Source organism: Microcebus murinus, chromosome 9 (genome assembly GCF_040939455.1).
Source record: "Microcebus murinus isolate Inina chromosome 9, M.murinus_Inina_mat1.0, whole genome shotgun sequence".
NCBI classification, from domain to species: Eukaryota; Metazoa; Chordata; class Mammalia; order Primates; family Cheirogaleidae; genus Microcebus; species Microcebus murinus.
In genome coordinates, this window is record NC_134112.1 from 20,221,402 (window position 1) to 20,238,545 (window position 17,144).

The 17,144-nt window shown below is 36.0% G+C and overlaps 1 protein-coding gene across 5 annotated transcripts in view; it reads left to right on the forward strand.

The window, feature by feature from the left end:
* NT5C3A (5'-nucleotidase, cytosolic IIIA) overlaps positions 1–17,144 on the forward strand; it is a 61,148-nt gene that overhangs the window by 39,160 nt on the left and 4,844 nt on the right. For 3 of the 5 annotated variants that reach the window (XM_012741274.3, XM_012741273.3, XM_076006321.1), the window contains exons 2-6: positions 3,128–3,182; positions 10,391–10,489; positions 12,395–12,464; positions 15,109–15,155; positions 16,313–16,398. In XM_012741274.3, the coding sequence (XP_012596728.1) occupies positions 3,147–3,182; positions 10,391–10,489; positions 12,395–12,464; positions 15,109–15,155; positions 16,313–16,398 (338 nt within the window). In that variant the 5' untranslated portion in view covers positions 3,128–3,146. The remainder of the gene's footprint in view (positions 1–3,127; positions 3,183–10,390; positions 10,490–12,394; positions 12,465–15,108; positions 15,156–16,312; positions 16,399–17,144) is intronic. The other 2 variants (XM_012741272.3, XM_012741277.3) reach the window with 1 other exon arrangement.

A 17,144-nucleotide genomic window follows, 5' to 3' on the forward strand; every position in this document is an offset into this window, starting at 1 on the left:
ATATAAAGTTTGGTGAGACCATGAGAGATTATTCTTTTACCTAGTAGTACTGTTTTTTTTTTCCTTTTAAATTAAAAATGATTGCTCCAAAAAACATACTTGAAGGTAGAGGCTGGAGAGTAATTCTGCTACCATACTGTATAAGAAAAAGATCTTAGAGTCTCAGATATTAAAATGAATTTAATTAATTCTTCACTGCTTGAATTTTGTTTTCCTTTGGGCTTTTCAAATGTTTCACAGATTATGAGATATTTTCATAAACACACTACTGTACTTTTCCACATTCTTCCTTTTTTTCAAGCTAATAAAATGGTTTTGAATAGTGTCTTTTGAGAAATCTAGACCTCTTTTCTGATATTAAATATCAAAATAATGCCATGAGCATTTAGTAGTTTGCTTTAATTTCTATAAATGAAGAAACAGACTTGCATGCAAATTCTGTGATACCTTCTTGTTAAAGATAGATGACTGACAGAAAGAAGTTAGACCAAGGAAACTTTACTTAAATTTGACTATAATCATCTAAACTAAAGACTGCTGATCTCCAGAATACCATTATAATTAAAATTTAGGGATGGTGATCAAATGCTTGATGAGTTGTATAGTAGTATGTCTGTGTATACACACATGTATATACTTCTATAGACTACATTATTTCTCAGGTGTGAAAAATTACAAGTGTCTTCTTACTATTTGGAAATATTGTTTACTCAACTCTAAGATGCCATCAATCATGAGACCATCAACTTAACTAGCAGGCTTTCTGAGATGGGGAATAGACATTTTGCAATTTCGTGGACTTAAAGTGGAAGAAGGGGCTTAATTTTAGAATTAGAGAACATATGATATATCTCCTATAACACCTTTTAATTAAAAGAACACAGATATAATATCCAAGTCTATTACTAGAGTTTAAGAAAAATCCAGGCCAGGTGCGGTGGCTCATGCCTGTAATCCTAGCACTCTGGGAGGCCGAGGCAGGTGGATCGTTTGAGGTCAGGAGTTTGAGACCAGCTTGAGCAAGAGTGAGACCCTGTCTCTACTAAAAAAATAGAAATTAGCTGGACAACTAAAAATATATAGAAAAAATAAGCTGGAAATGGTGGTGCATGCCTGTAGTCCCAGCTCCTTGGGAGGCTGAGGCAGGAGGATTGCCTAAGCCCAGGAGTTTGAGGTTGCTGTGAGCTAGGCTGATGCCATGGTACTCTAGCCTGGGCAACAGAGTAAGACTCTGTCTCCAAAAAAGAAAAAGAAAAGCCAGATATTTCCCCCTGTCAACTAAATTGCCCTTTCTAAATAATGCTTTGATTATAAAATTTTATTTACCTGGAATAAAGTAAAAATAAAATCATTATGGAATAAAAGTAAATTAGTAATTTTCCCTAAGATTTATACTACAAAAGAGAAAAAAAAATAATGGTGAGGGGTATTTTAAAAACTGCTGCTTTTAGGCCGGGCGCAGTGGCTCACGCCTGTAATCCTAGCTCTCTGGGAGGCCAAGACGGGCGGATTGCTCAAGGTCAGGAGTTCAAAACCAGCCTGAGCAAGAGCGAGACCCCGTCTCTACTATAAATAGAAAGAAATTAATTGGCCAACTGATATATATATATAAAAAAAAAATTAGCTGGGCATGTTGGCACATGCCTGTAGTCCCAGCTACTTGGGAGGCTGAGGCAGAAGGATCACTCGAGCCCAGGAGTTTGAGGTTGCTGTGAGCTAGGCTGACGCCAGGGCACTCACTCTAGCCTGGACAACAAAGCGAGACTCTGTCTCAAAAAAAAAAACCAAAAAAAACCAAACTGCTGCTTTTAGTTTGACAAATAGATACATATAAACTTCACCCAGACTCCTAAAATGCTTATTCAGTGGACACTCACATACCTATTTTGTGCCACACACTATGCTAGCTTCAAACATAACTCATATTTTAGTCATATCATATCCTCAAAGATTTTAATATAAGAAAATTAAAGAAAAATTGGGGCCGGGCGCTGTGGCTCACGCCTGTAATCCTAGCTCTTGGGAGGCCGAGGCGGGCGGATTGCTCAAGGTCAGGAGTTCAAAACCAGCCTGAGCAAGAGTGAGACCCCGTCTCTACTATAAATAGAAAGAAATTAATTGGCCAACTGATATATATATATAAAAATTAGCCGGGCATGGTGGCACATGCCTGTAGTCCCAGCTACTCGGGAGGCTGAGGCAGGAGGATCGCTTGAGCCCAGGAGTTTGAGGTTGCTGTGAGCTAGGCTGACGCCACGGCACTCACTCTAGCCTGGACAACAAAGCGAAACTCTGTCTCAAAAAAAAAAAAAAAAAAAAAAAAGAAAAATTGGGCTTTTGTATATTATGTTTCTCCTTACTTTGTTTCATTTATCTATTCTTTCATTCATTCAGAAGTAGCAACATACAATTTTCCCACAAACTTCATCCTGACATGTAATGAAAATGTTGAGGCCGGGCTCGGTGGCTCACGCCTGTAATCTTAGCACTCTGGGCGGCCGAGGCGGGAGGATTGCTTGAGCTCATGAGTTCGAGACCAGGCTAAGCAAGAGCGAGACCCCATCTCTACTAAAAATAGAAAGAAATTAGCTAGACAACTAAAAATAGAAAAAATTAGCCAGGCATAGTAGCCCATATTTGTAGTCCCAGCTATCCGGGAGGCTGAGGCAGGAGGATTGCTTGAGCCCAGGAGTTTGAGGTTGCTGTGAGCTAGGCTGACGCCATGCCACTCTAGCCCAGGAAACAGAGTGAGACTCTGTCTCCAAAAGAGAAAGAAAAAAAAAATGTTGATAAAATATCCTTGCAATAAAGTGGAGTGTTTTTTGGCAAATATTTACTTCATTTTAATTCCTTATTCAAATTTTCTTAACACTATATTAATTTCTTTTTATAGGGGAGCTTCAAATTTTCCATACAAAATGTTTAACCCAAAACTATGCCAGATAGAGTAAAACCTTTGCTGAGCTTCTTAAAAAACAAAAAAATGCTCATAATAATTTGGCATTTAAATCATACCAAAAGTACCACCTTAGTGTGTTATCAGCATACAGGAAGAGCCTGAAATTTATGTGTGTCACGTGTACCTTTCTTTTTCTCTTTTGCTGTGACATCACCTGGGAAAATCCAGAAGATTGGATAACCAAGAAATGACTAATCGAGAGTCCGCTGTACTTGTGAAAATGGTGGGTATTTGAATATTTCCAGTTCCATTTATTAATGGTGAATCTTCACCACTTTAACCTCTATCTCTAACCAGATAATTATGGGACTGAAATTTTATACAGATCTTTCTTCACAATGCTTGACACACACTAGAACTTCAAATACTGATGGAATTGAATTTCAAATTATCTTTAAATGTTTTGCTTGAACTCTAATGAGCATTATAGTGCTTGTCAGAATATAAAATGGTTACCCTATTCCTTTTTATGCTAAATTTTCTTTGCTCAGCAATAACACACATAAATCATATACTATGAAATATTTTGGGGCTTCTGAATTTAAATGACAAGCATTCAAATTTTTAAGAAATATTTGTTGCACAACAATAGAGTTCATTGCATTATATACACCAGGATGAGGTAGGAAAAATAAAGGCTTTGAAGTTAGAACTGGCTTCAAATCTCAAACTCATTCCTTAATAGCTATGATATATTGGATGAGGACAATCTTATCTTTAAGAAATGAATGTGAAACCACCAACCTCAATAATACTTAATGAGAAACTATATAAAGTTCGTAATAGCACATCTTAAGCACTCAGTAAGTATTATCTCCTATGTTAGTGTTTTAACCATTTAAGTAGCATATTTACTTGTATGTGTGCAAAGAAATTACATTTATTCTCCATATTCACAATGGTAAAATCTTAAAAAACAACATTTTAAAAAAATCCTCTCTTTTAAAGAGGACAACTGCCCTATGATCTCTTTCTTATTTTCTCTTTCTGTTCTTTTTGTTGTTGTTTTTCCTGTTCTCTTCTTTTTATTTTTTCATCCTTCTCTTTCTCTCTAGCTTTTTCTGGCCTATAAACTAGAACATGACTTAGCAAGCAAACAGCATTGTATCATATTTAATACATCTTTTGTTCAACTTATCTTTCCTCCATCAGTGTATGATCAAGGTGAAAATTGACTAAAAGTGGTGATTAAGTCATTATCAGTTTAGTTATTGCTGTTAGGTTGAAGCATATGAAATTGTTTTTATGTGTCAAATATAGTCCAATATTGCCCGCTTCATATGGCTCAACATAATAACATAGATGTGATCTTTGCATCCATTGCATAATCATTTGATTCAGTGGGATTAAACATATTTCTATGTGGTCTAAAACTCATTTTCTTATTCGAGTCAACTTTTCTTTTAAACCAAAATGAATACAAGTAATAGGAGAATTTCCTACTATAAAAACAATGTAATGTTAATGGTACCCTTTACGTACTTTGTTACTTGGGTCCTAGAACCCGGTAACACATTTCTGTTTTAGAAGCAAGTAGCAATGTACTCAATTCAACAGTGGTTCATTCAGACTGGTGAAGGAAAACAAGACAAAAGGTGTTTTGTTTTCTACTTGGATTGCATTAATTTAGACAATTTTTGCCTTTGCTTTTCTAAAAATGTTGATAGATCTTTTATGTTGACAACTTCATATTCTTCACTTCTCAAGATCTGGCTCCAAATCTTTCTTTCCAGACTTTTCATACACACACTTACGTTCTAGACAAACAGCCATTTCTCTTTTTCCCACATTAGACCCTGCATTTTGACTCCTCTCCAATCTCAGCGTATCTAAACCCTGTTCTCTTCCAAAGCCTAACTCAGTTGTCTCTTTCTCCTTTAGTCCCAACAGAAGTAATCTTCATTTCTTCTGTTTCTCTTATATTTTATCTGGACATCTTGGCAATGTATTACTATTTGGGTTTCTATATTACGATCCACATTAGAGAACATGTGCCTTGAGTGTAAGATATATACCTTATTAAAACTTTTGTATTAATATTTCTTACAGAGCTGCTAATGCAGTGCCTTACACTTAATGACTGTATGTCGTGAAGGAATGAAAGAATTGGCCTTAATGTGGAGACAGGCAGGGAAGACGGTTATCACTAAAATTTATTAATGTACAATCTTTTAAATAAATTATAAAATCATCTATGTATGTGGGTAAATACACCAGTCTGAATAGGTGCATTTAAATCTTTACTTTTAATGTAGTTGTATAAAAATTGTAGTTCCACTCCTTCGTACCAATACAGAATGAGGTCTTTTATCTGTACCAAATATAAACCATCTGACTGAAATTCTTTTTTATTTTTTTCTACATAATAGTGTGTTATTTTTTAAAATACTTTAAGACAGGGTCTCACTTTTGTCCAGGGTAGTCTCTTTGGCTCAAGCGACCCTCCTTTCTCAGCCTCCGGGTGGCTGGGACTACAAGCACACCCTACTGTCTGGAAGGCTCTGTAGGGCGGCCAGCAGGGTGGAAACTAAGGAAATCCCAGTAAGAGCTTCCAGGAGAGCAGCAGGTGGGGCCAGCAGGATGTCTAGAGGAAAGACAGTTAGTGAATTCTAAATGGAAACAAGTTGCTCTTGAAAGATGCCTTCCTCAAACAGTGCTGACTGAAATTCTTAAGTGATTTAAACTAATTTTTATGTGGGCCATATCCAGGAAAATATAGTGTAATATTAAGATAATTAAAAATTCACAGAGGGCCAGGCATGGTGGCTCACACCTGTAACCCTAGCACTCTGAGAGGTTGAGGTGGGAAGATCGCTTGAGTTGAGGAGTTGGAGACCAGCCTGAGCAAGAGCGAGACCTCATCTCTACTAAAAATAGAAAAAAATTAGCCAAGTGTGGTGGTGTGCACCTGTAGTCCCAGCTACTTAGGTGGCTGAGCCAGGGGGATCGCTTGAGCTCAGGACTTTGGGGTTGCCGTGGGCTAGGCTGACGTCACGGCACTCTAGCCTGGGCAACACAGGGAGACTGTCTCAAAATAAAAAAAAAAAACACAAAAACACAGAGATGAGTAAATATATATATATATATATATATATAAAAAGTACAAGTAATTTTTTTGTCTTTGGTTAAAATATGAATTGTATTCTCTGTACATTATGATTTACACTAACCTAGTTGATTTTTAAATTTTTAGTTTAAAAATAACAGTACATTATTAGAATAGAATGCATCTGTGTGCTATTTTTCTTTATAGAGGTAAAGTTAAAGATTTGTCTTTTTTTAATCAAAATTAATGTTATAGTTTTAAATCCTAGTTTAAACAATTAAACATTTGAAGTTGTCCTAATCTCATCCTGAGAATTAGGATGATTTTTTTTTTTTTTTTTTTTTTTTTTGAGACAGAGTCTCACTTTGTTGCCCAGGCTAGAGTGAGTGCCATGGCGTCAGCCTAGCTCACAGCAACCTCAAACTCCTGGGCTTGAGTGATCCTTCTGCCTCAGCCTCCCGAGTAGCTGGGACTACAGGCATGCGCCACCATGCCCGGCTAATTTTTTATGTATATATCAGTTGGCCAATTAATTTCTTTCTATTTATAGTAGAGACGGGGTCTCGCTCTTGCTCAGGCTGGTTTTGAACTCCTGACCTTGAGCAATCCGCCCGCCTCGGCCTCCCAAGAGCTAGGATTACAGGCGTGAGCCACAGCGCCCGGCCCTAGGATGATTTTTAGTTGGGACATTATCATTGGATTGGTGATACCAAACCACACCCAGAAATTTCATAACTGCAGTATGGAGATACTCATGTTTATCTTATCCCAATGTATCAAAAAGATAATATTAAATAATCTAATATTGCTATTGATTTGTGAATAAAATGGCATAACTTTGAAATCAATTTCTTTTAAGAGACAGGGTTTTGCTGTGTTGCCCAGGTTGGTCTCAAACTCAAGTGATTTTCTTGCTTGGGCCTCCCAGAGTGCTGGACAGGCATGAGCCACTACACCCAGCCTCAAATCAGTTTCTTTAGAAATCATTGTTTTTTGAATATGGAAGTAGACTAATGATTAAGAAGTTAAATTCATCTGTACAAATATAATATATTAAAGATCAGTCAGGGCCTCACGTGGTGGCTCACGCCTATAATCCTAGCACTCTGGGAGGCCGAGGTGGGAGGATTGCTTAAACTCAGGAGTTCAAGACCAGCCTGAGCAAAAGTGAGACCCCATCTCTACTAAAAATAGAAAGAAATTAGCCAGACAACTAAAAATAGAAAAAATTAGCCAGGCATGGTGACACTTGCCTGTAGTCCCAGCTACTCGGGAGGCTGAGGCAGGAGGATTGCTTGAGCCCAGGAGTTTGAGGTTGCTGTGAGCTAGGCTGAGGCCACAGCACTCTAGCCCAGGCAAGAGAGTGAGACTCTGTCTCAGGAAAAAAAAAAAAAAGAAAGAAAAGAAAAAAAAAAAAAAAAGATCAGTCAGAATAAATGTACATTAAGGCTTTCTTAATTAGTGTTGATTCAGATGAGGCTCCAGTCAACATACCCTGATTCTTGTCAGGAAGGCTTTGCTTCTTCTCCAACATCTTATATCATGGCCTTACTATAAAATGAATTTTTCTTTTTACGAAAAATGATGGAAATTTTTACGCCCTTATTTTCCTTATATCATACAAAATGGTATCATACTCAAATTGAAAAGTTTTCAGAGAATTCAAAATAACTTAACCTTCAGATTTGAAGTATCATTATTTTGTGTGCCACCAAACCAGGTCTATTTTTGTTCAAGAGGAATATGGAAGGAAGGAATTTGTGGAGGTAACAAAAGTATGTGATGCAGTTCATCATACTGCAATGTGCTGATATTCTGATACTCTTTGACATATTTCATAAGGTAGTCTTTGATTCTGTTATGCTACATTCTAAAATATTTGAATAAAATCCCCAGTATCTCCAGTTCTTGTTAAGTATTTCTTACATACTTCAGTGACATTGTATGTGTATTGCAAGAGAGGAGTGTAGTATACCATATAACCAAGGCAGGTATAATGGTCATTTTCATATTTCTTATACCTATTTCCTTTACCCTATGTTGTGTTCTGTAGAGAAAGTCGCTGCACTTTGATTTGTTATCATCGCTGTTATTTCATTCCCAGTGCTATTTGGGTATTCACTATTTATTTATCTGAAGATCAGTGGTTGTATGTTGTTGGAAAACAGAGCTACCAATGCCTCTAGCCACTGGTTCTCTTTCATCCCTGGTGATTTAGACTAAACCAAGTGTTATAGTTGTTAGCCTAGCAGAAACCAGCCTACTTTGAACTTGTCTTGGTACTATTCTCCTATCCATTATCTGAAACTTGAGGATGTGATTTCTTGAGACAGGACACCTTACTCAGTATGGACACACTGAAATAAAATATTTAATATTCTTGGTGAAAATTAAGTCAGTGGCATATATCCTGTATTGTTTTCACTATAATGAATTGGTTATTGAATCAAGCATATGATGATTACTATGCACCTGCCAGTTAAGGCTAAGGTAAGAACAAAATTTAATTGTGAAGAGATAAACTTACTAGCTGAAGTATTTGTAAGGGAGCTACGGAAGTGATATTCCAAACAGCAATAGTGCCTAAAACTCAACAGGAAAACAGTGTTAAGCTGCATATCATCATATCTCTTCTAACACGAGTGTCTGGCACAAAGTAAATACATGGTAAATATTGATTGAGTGAATAGATTAATGAATGAAAAAGGGAATTAAGAACTAGTGTCTATTTGCTTTTCTCATCTATTGAAAAATCAATGTAAAATAAATATTTAGATAACTTTTAAGCCATTGAAACTTATCTAATTAAGTTAAAAGGATCACTATATCAAAGTTAGTTGCACTGCAGGCCATCTATCCTATTTAAATATAGCCTTTAAAAATTAAGTATATTGTAGGTTTAGGTCTTTCATTCATGGAGAAAATTTTAATTTTAGCACTTCTCTTTTCTGTATACTTCTGTTATTTTGGAAAACATTCTAGACCTTTTTCCAATTTTTCTACTTTTGTCCATTATATGGGAACAACATGGAACCTTACAGACTTAAGCTGGTTCAGATTCTCTTATAGCAAAGATAGAAGGACTAGGGAATTTTTTGTAACCATGTCTATAACACACATGAACTATGTTAATATTGGCAATAATATACCCAGAATAAAAGCATACACATAAATAAAGATTATCTAATACAAACAAGTGAGAACCTTGACTTGAGGCACTATTGTTATCTATACTGTGTAACTTACTAGAAAATAATCCATAATGTTGTCCTCCAAGTTGTATTGTACTTGTGCTATAAGAGCTCTGTGCTTCTTGCACTGATTTTCCTCTGATCAGTTTCATACTATTTGTGATAAGGTAGAAACAAGAAATAATACTTAATATTAAATTGTTGAGCAACTCTAAAGTCTTAATAAACCAATAAACCAGCTTAGTAGCAGCCTAAACCCAGGTGGTCTAATACTTTTTTTTTTTTTTTGAGATGAGGTCTCACCCCATGTTGCCCAGGCTGGTGTCTAACTCTTGGGCTCAAGCGATCCTCCCACCTCAGTCTCTGGAGTGTCTGGGATTATAGTCATGTACAACCCTGTCTAGGGTAATACTGTTTAGTAGTGATCTTAATTTGAAATAAATCTGTTGTAAAATTGATACCAATAAGTTATTTGGAACATAATACAGTAAAAAGGAACAAAGATCTTGAAGCAACTTTTCAAATTTTTAAATATTTTAAATATATTTTAACTCTCTGTACAAAGACTAACTTGTGGGGAATAACCATGTAATATTTGTTTCCTTTCTACTCAGAAACATTTTAAATATATATATATATGTATGCCATCTAAATTTTAAGGAGACACAAATATAATAACTCTTTATCACAAAGTTCAAAGGTATTTTCCATTCAATTCTGGGATTTAATTTCAATTAACGAATTCTGTTTAAAAATTTTTTGTAACTATATATAATGCAATATTAATTTTAAAAAGCCAGATGCAAAAGTATATGCAATGAAAGTAGTAGAAAATAAATTTAAATGTCATTTATCTTCATGTAGGATGACTGCAGGCAATTTTTATTTTCTCTTCTATATTTTTACTGTTACTTTTATGGTAAGCATGTATTACTTTTATAATTAGAAAAATTACAATTTCCTATAAAGTAATTGAATTACAAATGTAGTTTTGTTGTAATCTCCTAGATGGAAACTACTGACATGCTTTTAACATCTTTTGTGTGTATAAATGGTAATATAATATGGTGACTTTTTAAAAATAATGCCTTAACATTTTTATATCTTTAAATAATTTAAGCTTCTGCTTGGTATCAAAGGAACCTGGAGAAAGAGGAATTAAAAATAATTAATTAATTTCTTTCTACTTTTTAGATGCCAGAATTCCAGAAAAATTCAGTTCACATCAAGAACCCTACAAAAGTAGAAGAAATTATCTGTGGACTTATCAAAGGAGGAGCTGCCAAACTTCAGGTGAACAATTAACAAGAAGCCTTTATTGCCGGGCATGGTGGCTCACACCTGTAATCCTAACACTCTGGGAGGTCAAGGCGGGTGGATCGCTTAAAGTCAGGAGTTCAAAACCAACCTGAGCAAGAGTTAGACCCTGCCTCTACTAAAAATAGAAATAAATTATTGGCCAACTAAAAATATATAGAAAAAATTAGCTGGGCATGGTGGCACATGCCTGTAGTCTCAGCTACTCCAGAGGCTGAGGCAGGAGGATCGCTTGAGCCCAGGAGTTTGAGGTTGCTGTGAGCTAGGCTGATGCCGTGGCACTCTAGCTCGGGCAACAGAGTGAGACCCTGTCTCCAAAAAAAAGAAAGAAGAAGCCTTTATTATTAAGCTTTCATTTTTAATGTTCAAGCAGATTCAGTCATGTTCTGTTTTGATAAAATCTGATTAAATCAAGTTTAGACAATTTTTGCCTGTCCTTTAGGGATGTAAAATCTACAAAACACATCTAGAGTTGTAAAACACACAGAATACTGCATTGGAAAAACAAACAAAAATTAATAACCTGAGATAATCTTGGGTTTTCATTAGTATTAAGTTAACTAATACTGTATATAAATACTAAACCATTTTAAGAATAATATTAAAAGTATGTAGTTTCAAATTGCTCTTCGATGCTTAAATAAATCATAGTAGTTCAAATTAAGATGTAATGTTATAAAGAAGATAATTGATTTTTTTCAAGAAATTGTCTCTCTTTTTGAAAGGAATATTTTAAATGTAAATTAAACCAACAATATGGATATTCAACTAAAAAAATTATTCCTTTTTTTTTTTTTTTTTTATAGAGATTGGGTCTCACTATGTCACCCAGGCTGGAGTACAGTGGTACCTGATTATAGCTCACTGCAGCCTCAAATTCCTGGGCTCAAGCGACCCTCCCACAACAGCCTCCCAAGTAGCCACCATGCCTGACTAACTTTGTTTTTTAACTTTTCATAGAGACAAGGTCTGTTCATTAATGTGTTGCCCAGGCTGGTCTTGAACTCTTGACTTCAAGTGATCCTCCTGCCTCAGCCTCCTAAAGTGCTGGGATTATATGCCTGGCTCTTTTTTTTTTTTTTTTCTAGTTTTTAAAATTGATACATAATAATTATACATATTTATGAGGTACATGTTATATTGTGATACATGCATACAATGTGTAATGATCAAATCAAGATAATTAGGATATCCATCACCCCAAACATCTATGATTTCTTTGTGTTGAGAACATTCCAAATCTTCTAGCTATTTTGAAATGTACAATAAATTATCATTAACTATAATCACCCTACTCTGCAATTGAACACGAGAACTTCTTCTATCTAACTATAATTTTATACCCATTAACCAACCTATTTTCATTCCCCCACCCTCCTGCCTTTCTCAGCCTCTGGTAACCATCATTCTGTCTACCTTCATGAGATCAACTCTTTTACCTCCCACATATGAGTGAGAACATGCAGTATTTGTCTCTCTGTGCCTGGTTTATTTTACTTTAACCTAATGACCTCTAGACTTAGCAATGTTGCTGCATATGATGGCATTCCTTTTTTATATATATATTTTGATTTTGTTTATTGGTTTTCTATTTTGTATTTTATTTTTTGTATCCTTTTCTATGGCTGAATAATCATATTTTAATTGATGACAATGCTAGGACACTTAAGATAGCACCTTGTAGTTAAGGTCATTCCCAGGATTTTATAAATGAACTGTGTGATAAAACTCAATGTAGAGAAAATAACCTACAACGGGGGCCAAGGACTGAGCACAGTCCCATGCATATAGGAAAGCATGCAGTATGCATCTGGGTAGCACATGGAAATGCTGCCCGTGGTGGCTATGTTTACATAATGCCTTTCTCCTGTTTCTTAACAGATAATAACAGACTTTGATATGACACTCAGTAGATTTTCCCACAAAGGGAAAAGATGCCCAACATGTCACAGTAAGTGGTATTCTTAAACAAATTCATAAAAGTATGTAATCATTATTTTAAGATCCTTTTTTACCTGTGTTACTTGTGAGATGATTGAGTTTTTTAAAATTCATTTTGGATATTGGATGTGAGGAGACCTGCTTTTCTTATTATATTTGGAGGATTTTTTTCCCCATGTTGTATATAAATGGCTATTTTCATGTATGGTTTTGGTACCAAAGGGAATGGAGCCTTCCAAAATATTTTTCGCCAAATATGGTCTGTACTTTATTGAATAAATATTTAAATCATTTTATACTCTGAGTTAACCTAAAGAAACAGTATTTATCTAATACTCAGTTTTCTGGGAATTTTATCAAGTCTTTGCATCATTTATGTATAAATTAAGTAAAACCTAGTCATTCAATAAATCTCAAGTTAAATTATATTCCTAGGATAACTATACCTTTTTGTTTTCCAACTTGGCGGTGAGTTTTTAGATAATACTCTTCAATCTGACCAGGAAACAGTGAAATAAGCCCTCTCAATTGAGTTTTAGTACATGTATGAATTAAAAAATCATTTCTATTTAGAAACTGCTAAAAATTTCACACTCTTTACCCCAGTAATTCCTCTTTGGAGAATTTCTAAGTAAGTAATCCCAAATGTAGGGGGAGGGGGAAAGCTTTATTCACAAAAACAGTAGTAAGTAAGCACAACATAAAATTATTTCTAAGGGCCAGGTGCAGTGGCTCACTCCTATAATCCTAGGTCTTAGTGAGACTGAGGCAGGAGGATTGCTTGAGGACAGGAGTTTAAGACCAACCTGAGCAACATAACCAGACCTGATCTCTACAAAAAAATAGAAAAATTAGCCAGGCTTGGTGGCGTGCACCTGTAGTCCCAGCTACTCAGGAGGCTGAGGCAGGAGGATTGCTTGAGCCCAGGAGTTTGAGGTTGCAGTGAGCTATGATGACGCCACTGTACTCTAGCCCAGGCAACAGAGCAAGACTCTGTCTCATAAATAAATCATTCATTCGGCCGGGCGCGGTGGCTCACGCCTGTAATCCTAGCACTCTGGGAGGCCGAGGCGGGCGGATTGCTCAAGGTCGGGAGTTCGAAACCAGCCTGAGCGAGACCTCGTCTCTACTAAAAATAGAAAGAAATTAATTGACCAACTAAAAGTATATATACAAAAAATTAGCCGGGCATGGTGGCGCATGCCTGTAGTCCCAGCTACTCGGGAGGCTGAGGCAGGAGGATCGCTTGAGCCCAGGAGTTTGAGGTTGCTGTGAGCTAGGCTGACGCCACGGCACTCACTCTAGCCTGGGCAACAAAAGTGAGACTCTGTCTCAAAAAAAAAAAAATAAATAAAAAAAAAATAAATCATTCATTCATTCATTCTAATAGCAAATGCTTTGAATGAACCTTGAAAAAGTTTAACACTGCAGAAATGGTATAAATTCTGTTCTTTAATTACATGGAAAAGGCCCCGTGCAGTGGCTCATGCCTATAATCCTAGCACTCTGGGAGGCCAAGGCAAGAAGAGGATTACTTGAGCTCAGGAGTTCAAGACCAGCCAGCCTGAGCAAGAACAAGACCTCGTCTCTACTAAAAATAGAAAATTTAGCTGGATGTGGTGGCATGTGCCTGTAATACCAGGGAGGCTGAGGCAGGAGGATCACTTGAGCCCAGGACTTTGAGGTTGCTGTGAGCTAGAGTGATGCCATGGCACTCTAGCCCAGGTGACAAAGACAGACTCTGTCTCAAAAAAAAAAAAAAAAAAATTACATGGAAAAATATAGGCTACAGTGTGAAATGAAAAAGGAAAAATTCAACCTTACAGATTTGGTATGATCTCTTATTTAATTTAATATAGATAAAACTTTTAAGATGGAAAGGAAATATACTAAAATATTAGTGATTTATTATTGAATGGTAAAACAGTAATTTTTGTTTCCTTCTTTGCAGTGATCTGTATTTTCCAGATTTTTACGTTAACCATTTGCTATCTTTTTACTAATGTATATTTCAAATATCTATTTTCTTCTATTTAATCATAAAGAAGAAAATGGAAACAGTTCACAATGTTTAAGACATTGCATTGTCTAGGTCAGTGATACTAAATGAGCAACCATTAAATCTCATATTTTAAAACCTCTAGCTTCTCTAGCAACGCCAAGTGAATTATACTACTGAGACCAAAAGTTGTAATAACTATGCTGGTTGACTTAGTATTTAAACCTAAAAGAAAAGTTGATTAAAAAATTATTCATGAGGCCGGCGCGGTGGCTCATGCCTGTAATCCTAGCACTCTGGGAGGCCGAGGTGGGCAGATTGCTCAAGGTCAGGGGTTGGAAACCACCCTGAGCAACAGCGAGACCCCGTCTCTACTATAAATAGAAAGAAATTAATTGGCCAACTAATATATATAGAAAAAATTAGCCAGGCATGGTGGCGCATGCCTGTAGTCCCAGCTACTCGGGAGGCTGAAGCAGGAGGATCGCTTGAGCCCAGGAGTTTGAGGTTGCTGTGAGCTAGGCTGACGCCATGGCACTCACTCTAGCCTGGGCAACAAAATGAGACTCTGTCTCAAAAAAAAAAAAAAAATTATTCATGATAGCAGTAGCATCAGAGTATTTCTTTTAATGCCTGTTTTGCTTTCTCTCTTTAGATATCATTGACAACTGTAAACTGGTTACAGATGAATGTCGGGAAAAGGTAAGCACCAACAGTAATCCAGAGTTACTCAAAAACTTCATTATCCTTTTTTCCTGAGACTTTCTTCAGGTGCATTCACACAAATAAGAATGGATGAAAATGCTTATAGCCATACCTGGCACATAGCAAGCACACAGTAAATGTTAGGCTTATTGTATGAATTACATGTTTACAGCATATTTTAAAGATAAAATTAGCAGTAACTTTTTAATAATAAAACTGAGATTAAAACTCTTAAATGATTACCAAAACACTCTGGATTTCTTACCTTAACTAGAGAATTAAAACACAAGTACTTAAGTTTTATGTAGGTTTTATTCCCTTATATTGATCAGAAATTTACTTCAGTACTTTGCCTAAATAATTGTGAATATACAACTCAAAATGTCAATCAATGGGAGGCCAAGGCGGGCGGATTGCTCGAGGTCAGGAGTTCAAAACCAGCCTGAGCAAGAGCGAGACCCCGTCTCTACTATAAATAGAAAGAAATTAATTGGCCAACTGATATATATATATATAATTAGCCAGCCATGGTGGCACATGCCTGTAGTCCCAGCTACTCGGGAGGCTGAGGCAGTAGGATTGCTTGAGTCCAGGAGTTTGAGGTTGCTGTGAGCTAGGCTGATGCCGTGGCACTCACTCTAGCCTGGACAACAAAGCGAGACTCTGTCTCAAAAAAAAAAAAAAAATGTCAATCAAATTTAATACGTTTATATGAGAACTAAAATGGGTTTTTTTGATTTGGAGTCTTGCTCTGTCACTTGGGTTGGAGTGCCATGGCGTCAGCCTAGCTCACAACAACCTCAAACTCCTGGGCTCAAGTGATTCTCCTGCCTCAGCCTCCCGAGTAGCTGGGATTATAGGCGCTCACCACCATGCCTGGCTATAAAGTGTTTCTGTAGTGATAATTTGATTATTAGTTGGTTTCACCTAATTGCTCACCTGAAAATACTTTACAAAAGAACGGGAGCTTTTTGCAGGTGTATTTAATTACATGTACACTAAGATCAACAAATATGTCTTCAGTCAATTGATGCATTAGCTCAATTTATAAAGCAGTTTATGGAAAATACTTGTTTACATTATTTTGCTTTCTGTAAAACTAAGTAGATTAATGGCAACTCTATATTCTTCATGATTTATTCATTTCTTTCTAGTTATTGAAACTAAAGGAAAAGTATTATGCTATTGAAGTTGATCCTTCTCTTACTGTAGAACAGAAGTACCCACATATGGTAGAATGGTAAGTGTGTGTTGAGCAGTGGGAGGGTTAAAAAAATAATAAAACAATATTACAGTCATAACTGATAGTTTATTTCCCCCTGTATTGCATATAAATAGATTCATAAATTATACAGTGAGTTGGAGCAGTGAATTAAATATAATAAAATGAAATCTAATTCTCTAACATTCTAGGATATGTTTTATTTTGTTTAATCTATTTAAGATGAGGTTCCATAGGAATAAATTAAAAATCCTGCACTTAAATCTTAAAATTAGAAACAATAATTTTTCTTAAGTACATGCACAAGATGTGGCTGAATGTGTAAATAAAAGGAATTATAATTTAAATTGACTCTAAACTCAGTTGAAGCCAGCAGGTGACATGGTTACTGAGAAATAGACCTCTGGTGTTGATTGCATTAATCAAAACGTAGTGTTCCAAGCAGACCACACATCAAAGCATTGTTCCAGGGTTCTGGAAGAATGCTGTTAAGAGAAATCTTGAAAACCTCAAAAGAGTCAGAGGAGTCCACCAGGATGATCAGAGGTGTCTGAGCCATCCTATCTAAGGCACATTTCAAGGAATAGAATATGCTTTGAGAAGTAACAACTTGTTTTAAAATCTTAAGAGACCAGGAATGATATTTGTCTTCATTTTCTCATTACTTAACAGGGTACCCTACACAGCTCATTTGTGTTTATGATATTAAATGTTGAAATGAAATTAAATGTTGAAAAGACTTAACTGTACACACCTGTAGCAGT